General features: G+C 35.6%; 2 protein-coding genes across 4 annotated transcripts in view; one reads left to right on the forward strand and one right to left on the reverse strand.

The window, feature by feature from the left end:
* The window catches only part of LOC311081602 (protein NLRC3-like), a 649,618-nt gene that overhangs the window by 418,749 nt on the left and 213,835 nt on the right, over positions 1-17,034 (reverse strand). The gene's annotated exons all lie outside the window — the stretch shown is intronic.
* LOC311081607 (uncharacterized protein) overlaps positions 1-17,034 on the forward strand; it is a 57,070-nt gene that overhangs the window by 27,090 nt on the left and 12,946 nt on the right. Inside the window, exons 1-2 of one of the 2 annotated variants that reach the window (XM_084112172.1) lie at positions 3,704-3,768; positions 14,785-15,376. In XM_084112172.1, the coding sequence (XP_083968298.1) occupies positions 14,857-15,376 (520 nt within the window). In that variant the 5' untranslated portion in view covers positions 3,704-3,768; positions 14,785-14,856. Of the gene's footprint in view, positions 1-3,703; positions 3,769-14,784; positions 15,377-17,034 lie in introns of those variants that run through there. The other variant, XM_084112173.1, reaches the window with a different exon arrangement.

Genomic DNA, 17,034 nt, shown 5'->3' on the forward strand with positions numbered 1-17,034 from the left:
CAATGGAGGAGCACATGAGAGTCTACATTCCATGTCTGCCATGGGAAACAATCCGTAGTACACTGGCTCAGTGCTTTAAGGAAAACTCCCCAAACACCACCTGCCTTGAGACAACTCTGTAAAAAGCACACAATCTTGACTCCAGAGGGGAGTTGTATAGTCACCATTATTCAAACAATACTCCCCATATGGACTTATTATTTTCATGACCTCTGCTTATGGGGGCAGATGTAGTGACTATCTTCTGACCAAGTTCTAGGACTATCTTCAGCCCGTTGATGAAGTGAGACAGAGACAGAGCTTCACAATTCATGATTTGCTGTTTGAGAGGTAAATCTTATCATGCCAGCATTTACCCATAATGGTGGACAGTTTCTGACGGGGATGTTACAGACACAAGGAGGAATCGCCAAAGTTTGCATACATGTGGAAAGAGTTATAAGACGGCTCAAGGTGTTGTCTGTCCTTATTAACATGGCGCACAAAATGGACAAAATCCTCAAGTGTGTGCAGCGCCTGTGAACATGCAAGCTGAATCATCCATGAGGATACAGAATAAAAACTGCTACATTGTTCACCATCAGCTCTGTTTGTTAAACTTGAGCTTACGTATATTATGTAAATAGTTTATACCAGTGAAAAGCCTTTTTACAATACATTTAGATTGGTGTTGTAATTTTGGCTACAATACATTGTGTGGTTGTTTGGAATTATTCAGTGAGGCTTCCTCAATGCACAGACCATTAAATATACTGTTTTACACAAATCCTTTCACGATCTTATATTACTTCTTTCTCCCTATATTTGAACACACACACACACACACACACACACACACACACACACACTCAAAATGTCAAGATGCATTGTATTTAGATTATTCCCCCACTGAAAATGTTATAGTCTAGCAATAGTAGGTAAATACGCACAAAATTGCCACTTTTTCAAAACTCATTGACAGATGAAAACATTCTGAACCGTACTGTAAACAGTTCAGAGATAAGAACCAAAAACAATTTCATTACTATTTCAAAATCAACAAGTGTTTCACAGATGAAAGTGATAACAAAACATGTCTTCATTTACTCACGCCGTTACAAAACTTGGAATAGTTCCTTTCTTCGTCTGCCGTATCCAGAGGTGTAAAGTCTAGATCCAGAAAGTAAAAGTCCTCCTCAGTATTTTGTTCCATTCACCTGGATTTGCTAATTAGCACAGTTTTTCAGCCAGGAGAGAGAACTAATTAGTGAAATCAGCTGGCCGAGTTCATAAACATATGGCATGACTTTTACTTTCTGACCCCTGGACTTTACACCTCTGGCCGTATCACAATATGAGGACGTGAACACATGACCATATCCAACGCTTAAAGAGCATTAATTACAATGTTAGGTTTATGCTTTCATTTGATTACCACCATTTTTGATTATATATTTGTATTAAATCATAAAAAAAAAATGTTTTCATTAAAATGATACATTTCATAGGACTCTATTATTCTTATACATTTTAATAAATGATTAATGATCAAATTTATAAAAATGTGTTTATCTAATCCATAATCAATTATAACATTTGATTGATTAGACATGTTTTTGATTGTTGAAATTTAAATAAACAAAACAAACAAATGGTTTCAAGTTTGTTACAAACATATCTAGGCGAGAATATGATTTACGTCTTGTTGAATAAAATGTGTAATCTCTGGCTCCAGAGTTCAGTTCCCTCCGTACATCAACTAAGCTGCACTGGAGGCCCGTTCGAGGGCTTTAGATGAATTGTAATCACTCATAGAAAATATGAACCTATCTAAATTTGCTTCAAATCAGCATTAATTGGGATGTACAATATTGCACATACATTTTGGAGTATAGATGTTCATTAAAGCAGGGCTCAGTAGTTTCGGGATTTCTTCGCTGTATTCTCGCTTTTTGCTCGCAGGTTTCTCTCTAGAGCTCCCCCACAGCTTCGGAATAGATATTTGACAACACTGTTGTAAAAACTCGTTGGCGATTCTCAGACACCAGAGGCTAGTAGATCAACGACATCAAAGCAGATGGGACATTCTTTAAAACATCTTCTTCATTCGGGTTCAAACAGCGTGAGGGAGCGCAATAATGACAGCATTTTAGCAGATTTCTTTTGGCCGTAAAGCAATTGTTTACATCGCGAGACCTGATATCAACCGATACTTCCTGACGCGGCGGCCCGCCGGCTCAAAGTTGCAAGTGCGTATTTTCCGCTCACGGGCACCAGGGGGGTGCGAAACGACCACCATTCAACCCGAAATAAGTAATATAACCATTCCAATGACTCCGAAGCTGTTCAGTTAAGGTAAAAAAGTTACTTAGATCACCTTTAAAGTTGACCATAAAGGGAGCAAATAGTGAGTTACCACCCCTCTCCTTCTGGCACGAGCCCTGTCCCCAAACGACTCAGGCCCATAATCCAACGATCTCTGGGCATAACCAGGGAAATCATGCTCAAATCCCACAGAACACAAAATAACAGAGGGAAAAATAAATAACATAACAATGACCTTGTCCCATCGAAGACTATACGGGATATGAAAGGAACATGATACTGACTAAACAAATGTATTCCCGCAAAAGTCAGGCTTACAAGTTACATGGCTTTTAAATTATGTGGAAAAAAGTCCTGACACGGTCAATATTTATTCCTCAACTAACATGTCCGCCATGGCAATCAGGTCAGAATCGCCAGAGATTTCTGTTTCGATTGGATTTAATTAAATTCACAGGGGTGTTATAACTTTTGGAGTAAGGGTGGTCGGAGCAAATCGATCAACCAGTCGTCTTCCCCAGAGCCATGTGACTCCCTCATTCTTATTTTACATAAATCTAAAGAAAATAACATTGACCTCCAGTTCACATAGTTTCGAAAGGAGTTGGGTCTTGATAAATTTGGATTTATGTATGATTTTACATTAATATGTATATTATTATTATTTGTATTCTCCATAATATTTGCAAATAATACATGATTTTCCACTACAAAAACCTCCTAAAAAATATATATATTTACAATTGGACATGAAAAGAATATCTGTTTTTTTCAATATCATTAGGCCTAATTACAGCTAAACTAAGTAACAAAAATGTGCTATCATATTATTGCCAATAGAAACTGTATATGTATGACTTTTATCAGTGAATTATATTCCTTTTTCTTATAAACAATTTCCAGGAAACGAGAAACTGTTTGTGAATGTGAAAGCCTAAGAGATGTTTAGTCACATTTCAGCACTAATACCATGTCTCCAATTTTATTAGAAATAATGAAATATAAATCAGATTTCATCCACCCATCATGTTAAACCCATCATGAGTGTACTTCTTTACAGTCACAGTCATTTTAATATAATGCACTTTAACGAAACAAAGAAAAAAAATTGATTTTATATAGGCTATTGATTCTGTGGAGAAACTGAGACGGAATAAGATGGATATATTCATCATGATAAGGATTCAGTTTTAGTTAATAAATTAAATAGTAGTATGGTTGGTATAATTATACTTAGATATAAGCCTGCGGCTTTAAAAAAAAAAAAAAAAAATCTCATTGGTATTGATAGCTTTGGGAATCTGCGATTTATCATTTGAATCAATCCTTTATCTTATAATTCTTTCAATGTGTTTTCTTTATGTAAATTTCTATTTCGAGTGAACGGAACTTTTATTTTGGTGTAGGAATATGACGTCATAAGGCTGCGTCGCGCTCCTGCATCTGTGATTCTGCTGAAGAAAGGTTTGTGTTTTTTAATCATTTAACGTGTTTTGATCAATACAACACGTTCAGACAATAATAAAGAGAACTGAAATGAATTATTTTTAAAGTTAACATCGTAATGCATAATAACAGTAATGCACATAGTGTTGTGTGAGTAAAGCGCATCCACACGCGAATAATAACAAAGATGCGTCTCATTTCGCTCCCTATGTTGTGAATCAGCTGTCTGCTCTCTGGCAACTAATAGACTTGTATGAGATTAGCAAAGTCTGTGCAGAACCGATCACCTCGAGGTGCGTTCTGGACATGTTCGCTTCACTTCGTTTTAATGTGGTCACTTATTGTGATTATATGTCGTGGATAAGTTTGTTATCAATAAATGTTAGAAGAATATGCCTTATAAAATTTTTTTATCTATCCAATCTAATAAATCCATTCACTGGTCGTTTATTTTTTATTATGTAATATATTTTTATATTGTTATTATTGGTTGCATTTATTCATTGTAGATACTTTGTTTTCCTCTTAATTCCCTGTATCTCTTTACCTTATTAACTTTCTGTATATTATGTTATTTAAAGTATATATTTTGTCTGTACAGTAAATGCCCGATCATGGCAGTAAAGTTGTGAAGTATGACTGTACTTCTATAGACTACACCAATAGCCTATAGTGAGGACAAATAAGCGTCTGTTTTCATTTGTAGCCCCTCGTGACCGTGACCGCACTCTAATGAAGTTACAATAATGTTATTATTATTAATGGGCTAAATGTTAAAAGAATATCGAAGCTACAAAAAAACTTAATCATATAATCCCAGTCTTTTTAATCCATTCACTGATATGTAGGCTTATTTTGATTATAATTTGTATATATATATATATATATATATATATATACATACATACATACATACATACATACATACACACACACACACACACACACACACACACATATATATATATATATATATATATATGTATGTATGTATGTATGTATGTATATGTTCTTTTAATTCATATATATATATATATATATATATATATATATATATTTATGTTAGGGATGTGAATTTCTGCCAAAAATGCCATTCGACAATTAAACTGGTGCCTCCAGTTTATCCAATGTGACATTGAACAAGGTTTTAAGATCTTGCATTGAGCACGTCTGTCACTTTTACAAAGTGTGTCGATGTTTTTCCATCTACAGACACAGCTTCCTTCTTCCACTGCTCATAGGTGAGGATCACTTCCTCTGCCTCAGGTGTTTCAACTTCATTATAGAAGCAGTGAGGACATACTCTGTACATACATTTTTTGTTCTTGAGGTCACACACTATCGCAGACAGGAGCTCGAGCATCTTCTTCTGATTCATTTTTTCTATGAGAAGCCTCATATGTTCATGGTCAAAGCACGCACACGTGTTGCGGTCCCTGGGTTTTGCCACTGTTACCCAAAAAGGGCAGTACCTTGCAAAATGTCTGTAAGTCAAAGGCATGTGTCCAATCTCTTGGTATTCAGCATGTAGCTCAACCAGTGGTTTTGTTAGCACACGTCGTTGTCTTTTTTGCTTTTTCTTTGTAACTGTATCCTTCTTGCCAGGTAACAGTCTGCTGTTCTCTGTGTTTTTTTTTCAGACACATATATTATCATGAGCCTATAAATCACCTCTCTGTATGGTTCCAGAGACATGGCTCTTCTCATTCAGCACTGCGGGAAAAATATCATTTCCGGGTTCTAATTTGGCCTTAGAAAACCAGTAAAATCAAACATTTTCCATATTAATTTGTGAATATTTTAAATGTCCAATAAAGGGGCAAAAAGTCATAAACAAAAATCTGAAAATACGTCAATGTTTATTTTTTGTGCATAATTTGGTGTGTACAGTTCAAATTCTAATTTTGGTGTTCAACTTTGCGTTTAAAAAATACTAATGGATGCAAAAGTACCATGTACCAATGACAGAAAGGGAGGCCAATTTCATCTTTAGCGATTTGTCATCAAACAAACTGTTCATTAATTGAACAAGTAACATGTTCTCGTCTTTTTTCTTTTTCTTTTTCTTTACATAGTAGGCCTATGGTAGGCTAATTGGAAGAAGAAAAAAAATAAGCAGGACAGTCCGTTTCTGCATCGCCAAACCAGATGCTCGTTAGATCAAAACATAAAATAAATGCATGTCATGATGATTTTATGCGAACCTGCCTTAAACAACTTTAACTGCCTACTTTTTAAACAAATTTCTAAACAAATTAGTTTCAATCAGTGTAACTATTCATAGCCTAACGCTTAGGCATGTTATATTTTTGTAAAAAAAAAAAATGCATGTCAACATTTTTTAAAATGCTCTTGAAGGCAATTTTCTTTTTGCACATATAAGATTAAGGTCTGAACTTACTACAACCATTATTTTTAGAAGATTAAAAAAAAAAATCAATTATTTACATTTTTTAGATGAAGTCCATAAAAAATTATCATTACCGCAACATGACATTACATTAAATAAATGGTTAAAAATGTATTTTTGGCTACTGTTAAAGTAGACTCTAATTACTCATGCTCAAAGCTATGTAAAACTCTGGAGAGATTAAATTCCTTATTTTCTCTCATTACCGAAACATACGTGATGATTTACAGTTTATTTTATTTCATTGTTTCACTAAAAGATAACATTACACATTTGTTATGTAGCAGACCTTAAAAAAGTAGTGTTGTATAATATGTATATACATTTTAAAACAAAATATGATTATCTAATTATTACTTAATTTGTAAAAAAGATACATGTTGCGGTAATGAAAATGTCATTTCGGTAATGAGGATCAATTTTTTGAAAATGAGATTTAGCTCACACATTCATTGTTGACAAAGAGGTTTGATGCCTATCCCTATTTTACATATTTAAAACATACAATTTTTAAAAGAATGTTTATTTCATAAACAGTGTTTCATTTTCTCATTTATCGTAATCATCACAGTACCATGCCTTGTGTTAACAAGTGTTGTGTATACAAGTTACAATCTTGTGAGGTCCTGAGTAGTCTTAATTTTACCATTTTCCTTACGTAGGTGTGTATGCGTTTGTGTGTGCATACATTGGAATTGAACGAAAATATAACGATATTCAAAAAAGCTATTTTATGTTTGAATTTCGCACGCAGTTCGACTATTCAACTATTCAAATATTGCGAATCATCCCTAATATATATATTATATTATATTATATATATATTTTTTATTATTTATTTAGCTTTTCATAAACAGGGAAACATTAAAAAACAATCACCATATGTTCTACAATAAGTGTCAAAAACAAAGCCTCCCCCCAGCCCTCAAACAGCTTTATAATTCCATATAAATTAAATAATAATAGACTCTAATTTTTAAAATAGTTTGACGGGTATCAGAACTGGAATGGAAGTAAATAAATATAAAAATCGAGGGAGAGTCACCATTTTGATTGCGTTGATCTTTCCTGCCATGGACATAGGTAAGGTCTTCCAAAATTTTATATTATCTTTTAGCTGATTCATCTTTATATGCCAATTCACCTTGAGCAATGCATCTGCCCTCCTTGTAATCGTGATTCCCAAATGTTTAAATTAATTGTGAGCAATTTTAAATGGGATAGAGTTTAAAAAAACCTGTCGATATCCAAAGTTAAAGGCATTAATTCACTTTTATCCCAATTTATTGTGAAACCTGATAATTTGTTAAACGAATTTAAAAGATTCAAGAGAGGAGGAATTAGGGATGACGAAAACAAAAAAATTTCTTGACCGACCACCGAGCCTCATTAGCCGGTTGAAACCGGTTAACCGATTAGTTTAAAATATGCTGCGCTTATTTTGTTTGTTTAAAAACAGCCATTTCGAGCCGCGCCTGCAATTTCGCAACTCTGTCGCATCTCTCTGCCGCTCTGCCTCCCGCTCACACACACACACACTGCCGCCCTTCCACTCACGTCACTTTTTTTAAATCCCCTACAGCGCAAAACATGAGTCCCGCAAACGCGGCGCCGAGGTGCTGTGGTTATGGTCTGTCGAGACGGGACTGTGTAGTTGGGTTCAAGGAATTGCATAAGCTCTAGAAAGCCCTCACCGCTTACAAAGTCAAGGGGCAGCATGTCTTTTTCAATCATTCCGCATATCTTTTGGGTAGTAGTCTCTGAGCGCTGTTTGTCACATTTCCTACCAGCTAGCATAGATGACACGGTAGGTTGGCTTTGGCTACCTTTCTCACCCGAAGAGGCTTGCGGGTGTCGCGTTTTCAGGTGATACATCATAGATGATGTGCTAGTACTGTATTTAAGCACTGTATCACACAAGTTGCAACTTACATCTGTGTCATTCTTTTTGGTGAAATGGTCCCACACACTACTTTTCTTTGCACGCTTCATCCTGTCGTCTGCCCTGGCTCTCACCTCGAGTGTTTTAGCCTGTAGCCTTTACTTTTCGCAAACCCAAACGCTGTGACCTCACGCCAAATGTTTTTATTGGTTTATTAAGTACAAACAGGCGAGTTATGAAAAATTGAGTGTGAGGGATTTGTTCACTTCACACAAAAAGATCTTGGAATGAGATGGCTAACTGTAGTAGCGTTTAGTCCACTGTCTATAATAGCCTAATTTAGAGATCACTTTTTTTTTTTTACCGACTACCGACAACTTTAATCGGTTAACGTTGATACGGTCAACCATCGGTCAAACGGTCATCGGTTAACATCCCTAGGAGGAATGGACACTTCAGGCTTTGATATATAAAAAAGCACGTCATCTGCATATAAAGATATATATTGGGGTCTATCATTTATTAAAATGGGGGTTAGGGTTGTGCCGATAGACGATAGTATCGTGTATCGACGATAGACAGAGATATCGCCGATGACAGATGCCTTTGACGATATCAATACGATAATTGGCTCGTTTTTCCATTAATGTATTAAATCATTATTATTATTATGAAGCTAGTATAGTTATTAAATTAATTAGGAACTACAATTATATTTGCCTTGCCTAAATTCATAACGACATCACCACATAACCACACTTGCGCCATATCACGCGCGTATGAGGACTCCTCAAAGAAAATGTTTTTAAAACAGACAAAACAAAAACTACATGCCACAACGAAATTTCATTGCAAGGTGATCCATTCACAAATTGTCAAGAGTGCTTTAACAGACGCATAATTTTTATACAGAGCCTAGATGAAGACGCGGCATCGTTGTTCGTCAGTATTTTGTTTCCATAGCACATTAACAAAATATTTAATGACACGAATAACACTAAAAACAATACAATTACAAAATATTAATTATAATAATAATATCAATAAAATGATATAGGCCGCCTAGGCCTAATAAAAGTCTTTAGTTCACGAAGCATCTGTGAAACTCTGCCATCTGTGAAAATCACAAGCAACTTCAAACTTGTTTAACAAGAAATATTCTTCTAATTTTTTCGCTGTCAATAATGTAAGTCCACAAGAGAAATATTCAGCCAGTAAATTAAGATAGTTGCTGTAGCCTACCGTTATCCACCGTCGACTCTGAGAGAACGCGCCGTTAATGCAGCGAAAGCTCAGTCCGTTTCTGCTTTCGTTTTCAGGGATTGAGCGCGTTTACATGCACGTTATTAACTCGATTATGCTGAATAAACTGACAATGCATGTGGTCATGTAAACGGATTAACCCGTTTTCCTTTATCAGAGTCAAGTCATAAGTTTAAGTCGGCGTATAACCGATCGACTTTTAGATTTTTGCCTCTGATTTCTCCCGGCATTTAACACCTGCGTTATTGAAGTGCGGTGCGCATGTGAAGTGCATCCAGACAGAGAGAGCACTGGTAGGAGGACATATATCGCAGACTCCGACTCTTTCTTGAATCAAGAAATTAAAACGTGTTCACATCTCGTCAAACAGTCAAAATGCTGCAGATCTGTAACGGCATGAGAGGATAATGTGTGTCCGTAAATTTCCCGCTGACATGTTGAAATACTCTGAGTCAGATACAAGAATGATTAGGATCTTTTTTTTACCTCACTATACCAGGAAATAACCTGATTTAGCCTATTAATAAACACTCCACCTTTGCTAGCAAAATAGAAAAAAGATTCTCATTTAAAACGAAGTAATAAAACAAGCAAATTGATGAGTAAATAAGCAAGTTAATAATCAAATAAGTAAGCCCCGCCCCCTCACGATAATATCGTGTATCGCCGATCTCACAGGCTGACGATAGGACGATATGAAAATGGAGCATATCGCGCAACCCTAATGGGGGTGATTTCAACATTCCGTCTAACACTTTCTGCCAAGGCTATTGCGAATAAATACGGGGAAAGGGGACAGCCTTGACGTGTTCCTCTGTATAGTGAAAACGAGGCTGACAGTGTCAAATTTGTAAGTACCGAAGCATCTGGTTTAGCATATATAATTCCGATCCATTGAATAAATTTAGCCCCAAATCTTTTTAGAGTAGTTAACATATAAGGCCATTCAATTTGGTCAAATGCTCGTTGTGCGTCTAAAGAGATCAAACATGCTTTTGTCACATGCTCCTTTATATATTATATTATAAAGGCGTCTCAGATTTGACTGTATGTGCCGATTTGGCATAAATCCAGTCTGATCCTGGTATATGATTGAACATATATATCGTTTCAATCTATTAGCTAATATATTACTAATAATTGTTGCCTCTATTGGAATAAAAGAAACTGGGCGATATGAGGACATCTTCATTTTATCCCGTCCGGGTTTAGGTATTAAAACTATATTAGCCTTGTACAATGTGGGGGGGAGTTTCAACTGGGAGAACGAGTGGTTAATCATGCGGAGAAATACCGGGGCAAGAATCCCCCAGAACTTTTTATAATATTCTGCACTAAACCCATCTGGGCCTGCACATTTATTATTAGAGAGGTTATTACCCACTTCGCTGATTTCGTTTAAAGTAATTTCCTCATCTAACCTTTTAACAGCTTCTTCACTTAATCGGGGAAGATTAATCTTAGATAAGAAATGATTGATATCATTAGTATCTATATTTCCTTTGGATGTATATACCTCTTTATAAAATTCTGTAAAGTGTTCTTTTATCCATTTGGGATCGGTTAATATTTCTCCGCTCTCTGTCCGAATCTTATGAATGGTTCTTGATGCTTGGGACTGCTTAAGCTGTCGAGCTAGCTGTTTATGAGGTTTTTTACCTAGTTCGAAATGGCGTTGTTTAATCTGATTTAGCTGTTTAGTGATTTTTTTTGTTGTTGCAAGAATAGAGTTATATTCACTCCTTAATGCTACAATTCTTTTTAAAGTAGTTGAACAATAATTAAGTTCGTAACATTTCTCTAATTCAGTAACTAGGTTGTCTATTTCATTTAATCTCTTTTTATCTTCTTTGTTTTTCCTTATTTGAAATGAGATTACATCGCCCCTAACAACTGCTTTCATTGAGTCCCATAGTACTGAGTCTGTCACATTACCAATATCATTTTCAGAAAGAAAGTACCCAATTTTTTCTATTATGTAATCACAAAATGTAGTATCATTCAGTAAGGAGTTATCAAATCTCCAATTATAGGTCCCTTTTTCTGACTTTAAATTTAGATCCAATGTTAATGGGGCATGATCTGATATTAATCTGTTATGGTATTGAGTGGATTTTACCATTTTTAACAGATTGGAATCTATAATAAATAAATCAATTCTGGAATAGGATTTATGCACTGATAAATAAAAAGAATATTCTCGAGCTGATGGCTTTAAACATCGCCATATATCTACCATGTTGAGAATTTTTAAATAACTATGTAAAGTAGCTGCAGATTTACTTTTTGTGGTACGACTAGGTTGTGCATCCTTAACTGGGTCAATAGCCGCTTTCCGACCAAGTAGTTACAGGAACTTAGTTCTAGGAACTGTCCACTTCTAAACAGTTCTAAGAACTACTCTCCCCCAAACTCGGTTTTGCTGTTTGCGTTCGCACTGGCCAAGTGGCGATAGGAACTGGTAGGAGGGGTAAGGGAGTGACGCAAGCACGGTGACTTTTATTTTGACGGCGCGACAGACCTTTATTTTGGCGGCGCTGAGAACGCCAGAGCAAACAATGCTCGCATTCTCTGTGTTTATTAGTTAGCGATTTGTCTAACAGTACTGTTTAACATGTTATTAGATAGAACTGTTATAGAAAGTAGAATTAAAAAAAAATTATTAGCCTATGCCGTGTGGTTGATGTCCAGTGTTGCTAGCTGGGCAGATAAACATAACCATGTTTGGCTTGGTCCCCTCAAAGTTGCGTTGGATTTTCTCTTCAGCATAAAGGTTTAGAGACCCATCTATCACTGTTTTCCATGTTTGTATAGTTCGTTTATGGAGTAAATATAGGCTATAATCTGTGTGTTTACGTTCTAGCTGTTTTAAAAATGGCGGGTGCTGGTGTTCCGCGTGCGTTCGGTCAATCAGCGTACACTAACGTCACGGGTAGTTCCTATAGTGCTGGTTTAGACCCTACTCTGAAGTAGGACCTAAATTAGTTCCTCCAAATGGAGTTCCTAGAACTAAAATCGTTCCTAGTTCCTGCGGTGCGAACACGCCGACATCCGGGTACTTTAGCCAATAGTTCTAGGAACTGTGAAAAGGTTCCTCCGGTCGGAAAGCGGCTAATGTCTTGATTACTAGGAGGGGTTGCACCTGCAGTAGCGCCAATTCGCCTCGGCTCCGTAGCATTTCCCGCGGCCTTGCCCTGGTCATCGGTCTCTTAATTTTGTTTGTCGTTTTTTTTTTCCGAAGTTTTGGCATTGCTGTGGGTTCTAGTTGATTGTTGACTCAATATTGAACAAGTTTAAGGATCAAATGTCTAATTACAGATATTGTTCGTTAAATTATTGGAGGATTCGCGGAGCTTTAGACACGAGCAGCTTTCTCCATGCGAACCGGAACCGGAAGTCCATATTATATTATATTATATTATATTATATTATATTATATGTAAAACGCATCGTGCAGCCCAAACCGTAAGTGCTGGAGACTTGAAACTTTGCCAGATGATAGTACAAAAATCGAGGTGAGGTTGAGAGAGTATGACCCCGATTGGCCCATAGGTGGCGCTATAGCAATCAAAAGCGCAAAACTGCTCATAACTCCTAGACCGTATGTCGTAGACTCAAGTGTCTTATATCATTGGAAAGCTGGACTCCTAAAGAACAAATATATATGTATATCTCTTTCATTTCCGGTATGCACATTTTCCCGCCATTTAGAATTTTTTAAAAAATCTACTTTTCCGCACTAGTCCTAGGTTTTTCGCCTGTTCGGAACCAAACCAGTGCAGAAATGTTCTCTGGAGTCTGAATATCAATAATTATTGGAAAATATTTCGATTCATGGTCGCTAGGGGACGCAAAATGAACGTTGTGGGAGGAGCCTATTTTACTAAAATGGCTATAACTCGTAAGTTGAGTAAACCTGGTACACATGTATATGAATTCAATCTGAGGTCACAGTAAAAAAAATCGCGATGATTGAGCACTAGGTGGCGCTATAACAGGAAAAAAACATGAAAAAGGCTATAACCACCTGACCGTTAGTCCGATTGACTTGAAAATTGGTATGCAGTGTCTTGGTCCAAGGTGCCATGTATGTCTTTGAGGACATTGGCGTATCTCGAAAAACATGGCCGCCATTCGCCAATGAAGTTGAGCACCTATTAGACAAGGTTAACGGAGGCCGATCGGAACGAAACTCGATGGGCGTGTTCAACTCATGACCCTAGAGGTCAGTAAGAATTTTGAAAGAAATCGGCCACTAGTTGGCGCTAATGAGTTTTATGGCTCTGTAATCACATGGTTTTACACACATCCACACAATATGCATATCATTTGATAGATCTCCTCATCCTGAACAACTTTGCCTCAGGAACCACTGATGTCAATCAAACCGTTCATTAAATATTTGCGAACATGTTAAAAACCTACTTTTGCGAATGAGTCCTAGGTTTTTCGCCCGATCGGAACCAGACCAGTTTAGGACAATTCTCTGGACTCTCTAGATCAATAATTATCAAAAAAAAGTTGAACTTTTGCATATGGATTGCTGTAATAGGGTCATTTATAAAATGGGCGTGGCAAAATACACTAAAAAGCCTATAAATCCTAAATGAAAATTCAGAACTTCACAAAAATTGGTGAGCATATGTGACATAACATCATTAACAAGCATGCAAATGGAGATCAGACAATAGGTGGCGCTATAACTGTTAAAAAGCTCTAAAACCATATATTTCCTATGGTAAATTGCCTGTAAATTGTCTTTTCCATCTATTATGTCAGTGGTTACATGCTTGCTAAATAAAACTTAAAAACTTTTGATGCTCTTGTGCTTAAAGGCCTTAACTGCTTGAACCCCGATAAATGCTGCTTGCAGCTTTAATTGACTTTATTTCTGTAGGCGCACAGGAATTTCACTGGAAGTCAACTTTATGGGAATTTATCATATTAGGCTGTATATTTCATTTTATTTACATTCAATATGCATAATAATAGTAGCTAATAATAATAATAAATGAAGACACGATCGTGAATGGATTTAAAATGCTGTGAGATGGGATGGATAAGTGCTTTCACGTAGGCCTATAATATTTTATGTTGTTACATATTCTTTTATCATTTATTGATAATAACAAACTTCATTCTAATGCTGCCATGGTCAACATCGCACGCAATACAAAAGGCTATAATATAGGTTAATTTAATGATTTCTTAATTCCACCCTTATTTTAAAATAAATATGAATATAGGCCTATCCGTTTATGATAATTCCAGGTTGCTATGGTCACACAGGTTGTTTACACATTTAACTCGTGGCCATGAGAAAAATATATCGTTCCCTCAACATTTGAACTTATTTACATCTTGCATATTATCACGTTCCCATGAGTTAATATGCCGTGGACACATTTCACTGGTCAGTGTAGAAATGTCTTAGTCTGGACGTGTTTTTCTTACTGTTAATTATTCTCCTCTTAAACAGGACAGAGTGTCCAAACACACAGAAAAACTCCTGGTGAAGCGACTGAGATCCACGTGACACACTATTATAAAGATGGCGTTTATTAAAGAGGAGAGTGAAGACATTAAGATTGAAGAAACATTCAGAGTCAAACATGAAGATACTGAGACACAAACCAAGATGGCGTTTATTAAAGAGGAGAGTGAAGATTTGAGGGTTGAAGAAACATTCAGTGTCAAACATGGAGATACTGAGACACAAACAAAGATGGCGTTAATTAAAGAGGAGAGTGAAGACGTGAGGATTGAAGAAACATTCAGAGTCAAACATGAAGATACTGAGACACAAACAAAGATGGCGTTTATTAAAGAGGAGAGTGAAGGCGTGAGGATTGAAGAAACATTCAGAGTCAAACATGAAGATACTGAGACACAAACAAAGATGGCGTTTATTAAAGAGGAGAGTGAAGGCGTGAGGATTGAAGAAACATTCAGTGTCAAACATGAAGAAACTGAGGAACAAACAAAGATGGCGTTTATTAAAGAGGAGAGTGAAGACGTGAAATTTGAAGAAACATTCAGTGTCAAACATGAAGAAACTGAGGAACAAACAGGTTGGTGTCATTCTTCAAGTCTTTTTTCAGTTGACTTAGATTTGAAAAGCTTGGCTGTGTTTGATCAAATTGAATGTAGCAGTTATGGCATGCTGTTATCCCAGGTGAAAAAAAAGTTCACTAAAATACATTTTATTTAAGTGCACTTAGTACACTTCCATAATGTACTTAAAGTGCTATTTCCGCGCACTTATTTTGTACTTAATATACTAAAAGCTTATCTTTAGTACTTCTTAAGATAAACTTAAGATCATCTTAGTGTACTCAACTGTGCTATTTTGAGACACACTGAAGATGAACTAAAGTGTATTTTTAATATACTATTTCAGCTTTTAAAAAAAATATTTTGTCACCACTTTTAGTAATACTGAATCCATCTTTAATGCATTTTAAATACAATAATAAATTATTTAAAATATAATAATAATAATAATATAATTAATATATACAAATTATACTTATAATGTATTCCTAGGTTAAAAAAAGTGCACTAAAATACATTTTATTAAAGTACACTTCCATAATGTACTTAAAGTGCTCCATTTTCGCACACTAATTTTGTACTTAATATACTAAAAGTTTCTATTTAGTACTTCTTAAGATAAACTTAAGATCTTAGCCCAGGTGAAAAGGAAATATATTTACATTGTGCTTATTTTGATATATTTAATGTATTTTAAGTGTACTGTATTAAGTATGAATTAAATGTGTTATTTTGAGACAACTTCAAAAATAAACTTAGTATACTTTTATATGTATTTAAGTTCAATTTTAAGGTAATAGTGATATATTTTAATATACTTAATTGTGTTAAAATGGAACTATTTACTATTAAGTACATTTAGTGTAATTTAATAGCACTTCTTTAAATGTTTAAATGTTTTAGAACTACACAGCTGAAGTATATTTTTAGCTTCACATTAATGTGTTCCCAGTATATTTTAAATATAATATCAGCTTATTAATAATGTATTAGAACACTATAAGAGCCACTATTAGTATAATAAAAACACAGCCATGTTTATGTGATTTGTGAGGACATTCCATAGGCGTAATGGTTTTTATACTGTACAAACTGTATATTCTATCCCCTTACACTGCCCCTATCCCTAAACCTACCCATCACAGGAAACATTCTGCATTTTTACATTTAATAAAAAACACTGCTTAGTATGTTTTTAAAGCCATTTGAAAAATGAGGACCCCCAAAATGTCCTCATAAATCACGTATTTTCCCGAGTGTCCTCATTTGCAGGTGTGTTATCATAAAAATGTCCTCAGTTGTCATGAAAACAAGTACACACACACACACACACACACACACACACACACACTTTGAAAGCTAGTTTAATGTACTACACCCAGTGTACATCAGTACAGCAGCATGTAAACTGTAAAAAAAAAAAAAATACATTAACAAAATACAGTGATCTGCCAGAGGTATTATAAACAACAACAAAAAAACTAACTTAAGTCAATAAACCTAACTACAGTCAATAAAGTGCAGTCATTAATAGCTGCAAACAGTTACAGTACTGTTACAACTCAAACCATCTTCATCCTTCAAGTGAATTGGAGTGATTGGTCTTTGAGTTTGCCTCATTGTTGCATTTCCTTCGAATCAGTGCTCGCACCTCAGACGTGTTGGGAATTGTTTG

This window comes from Abramis brama, assembly GCF_963993115.1.
Source record: "Abramis brama genome assembly, chromosome: 4".
Classification (NCBI taxonomy): Eukaryota; Metazoa; Chordata; class Actinopteri; order Cypriniformes; family Leuciscidae; genus Abramis; species Abramis brama.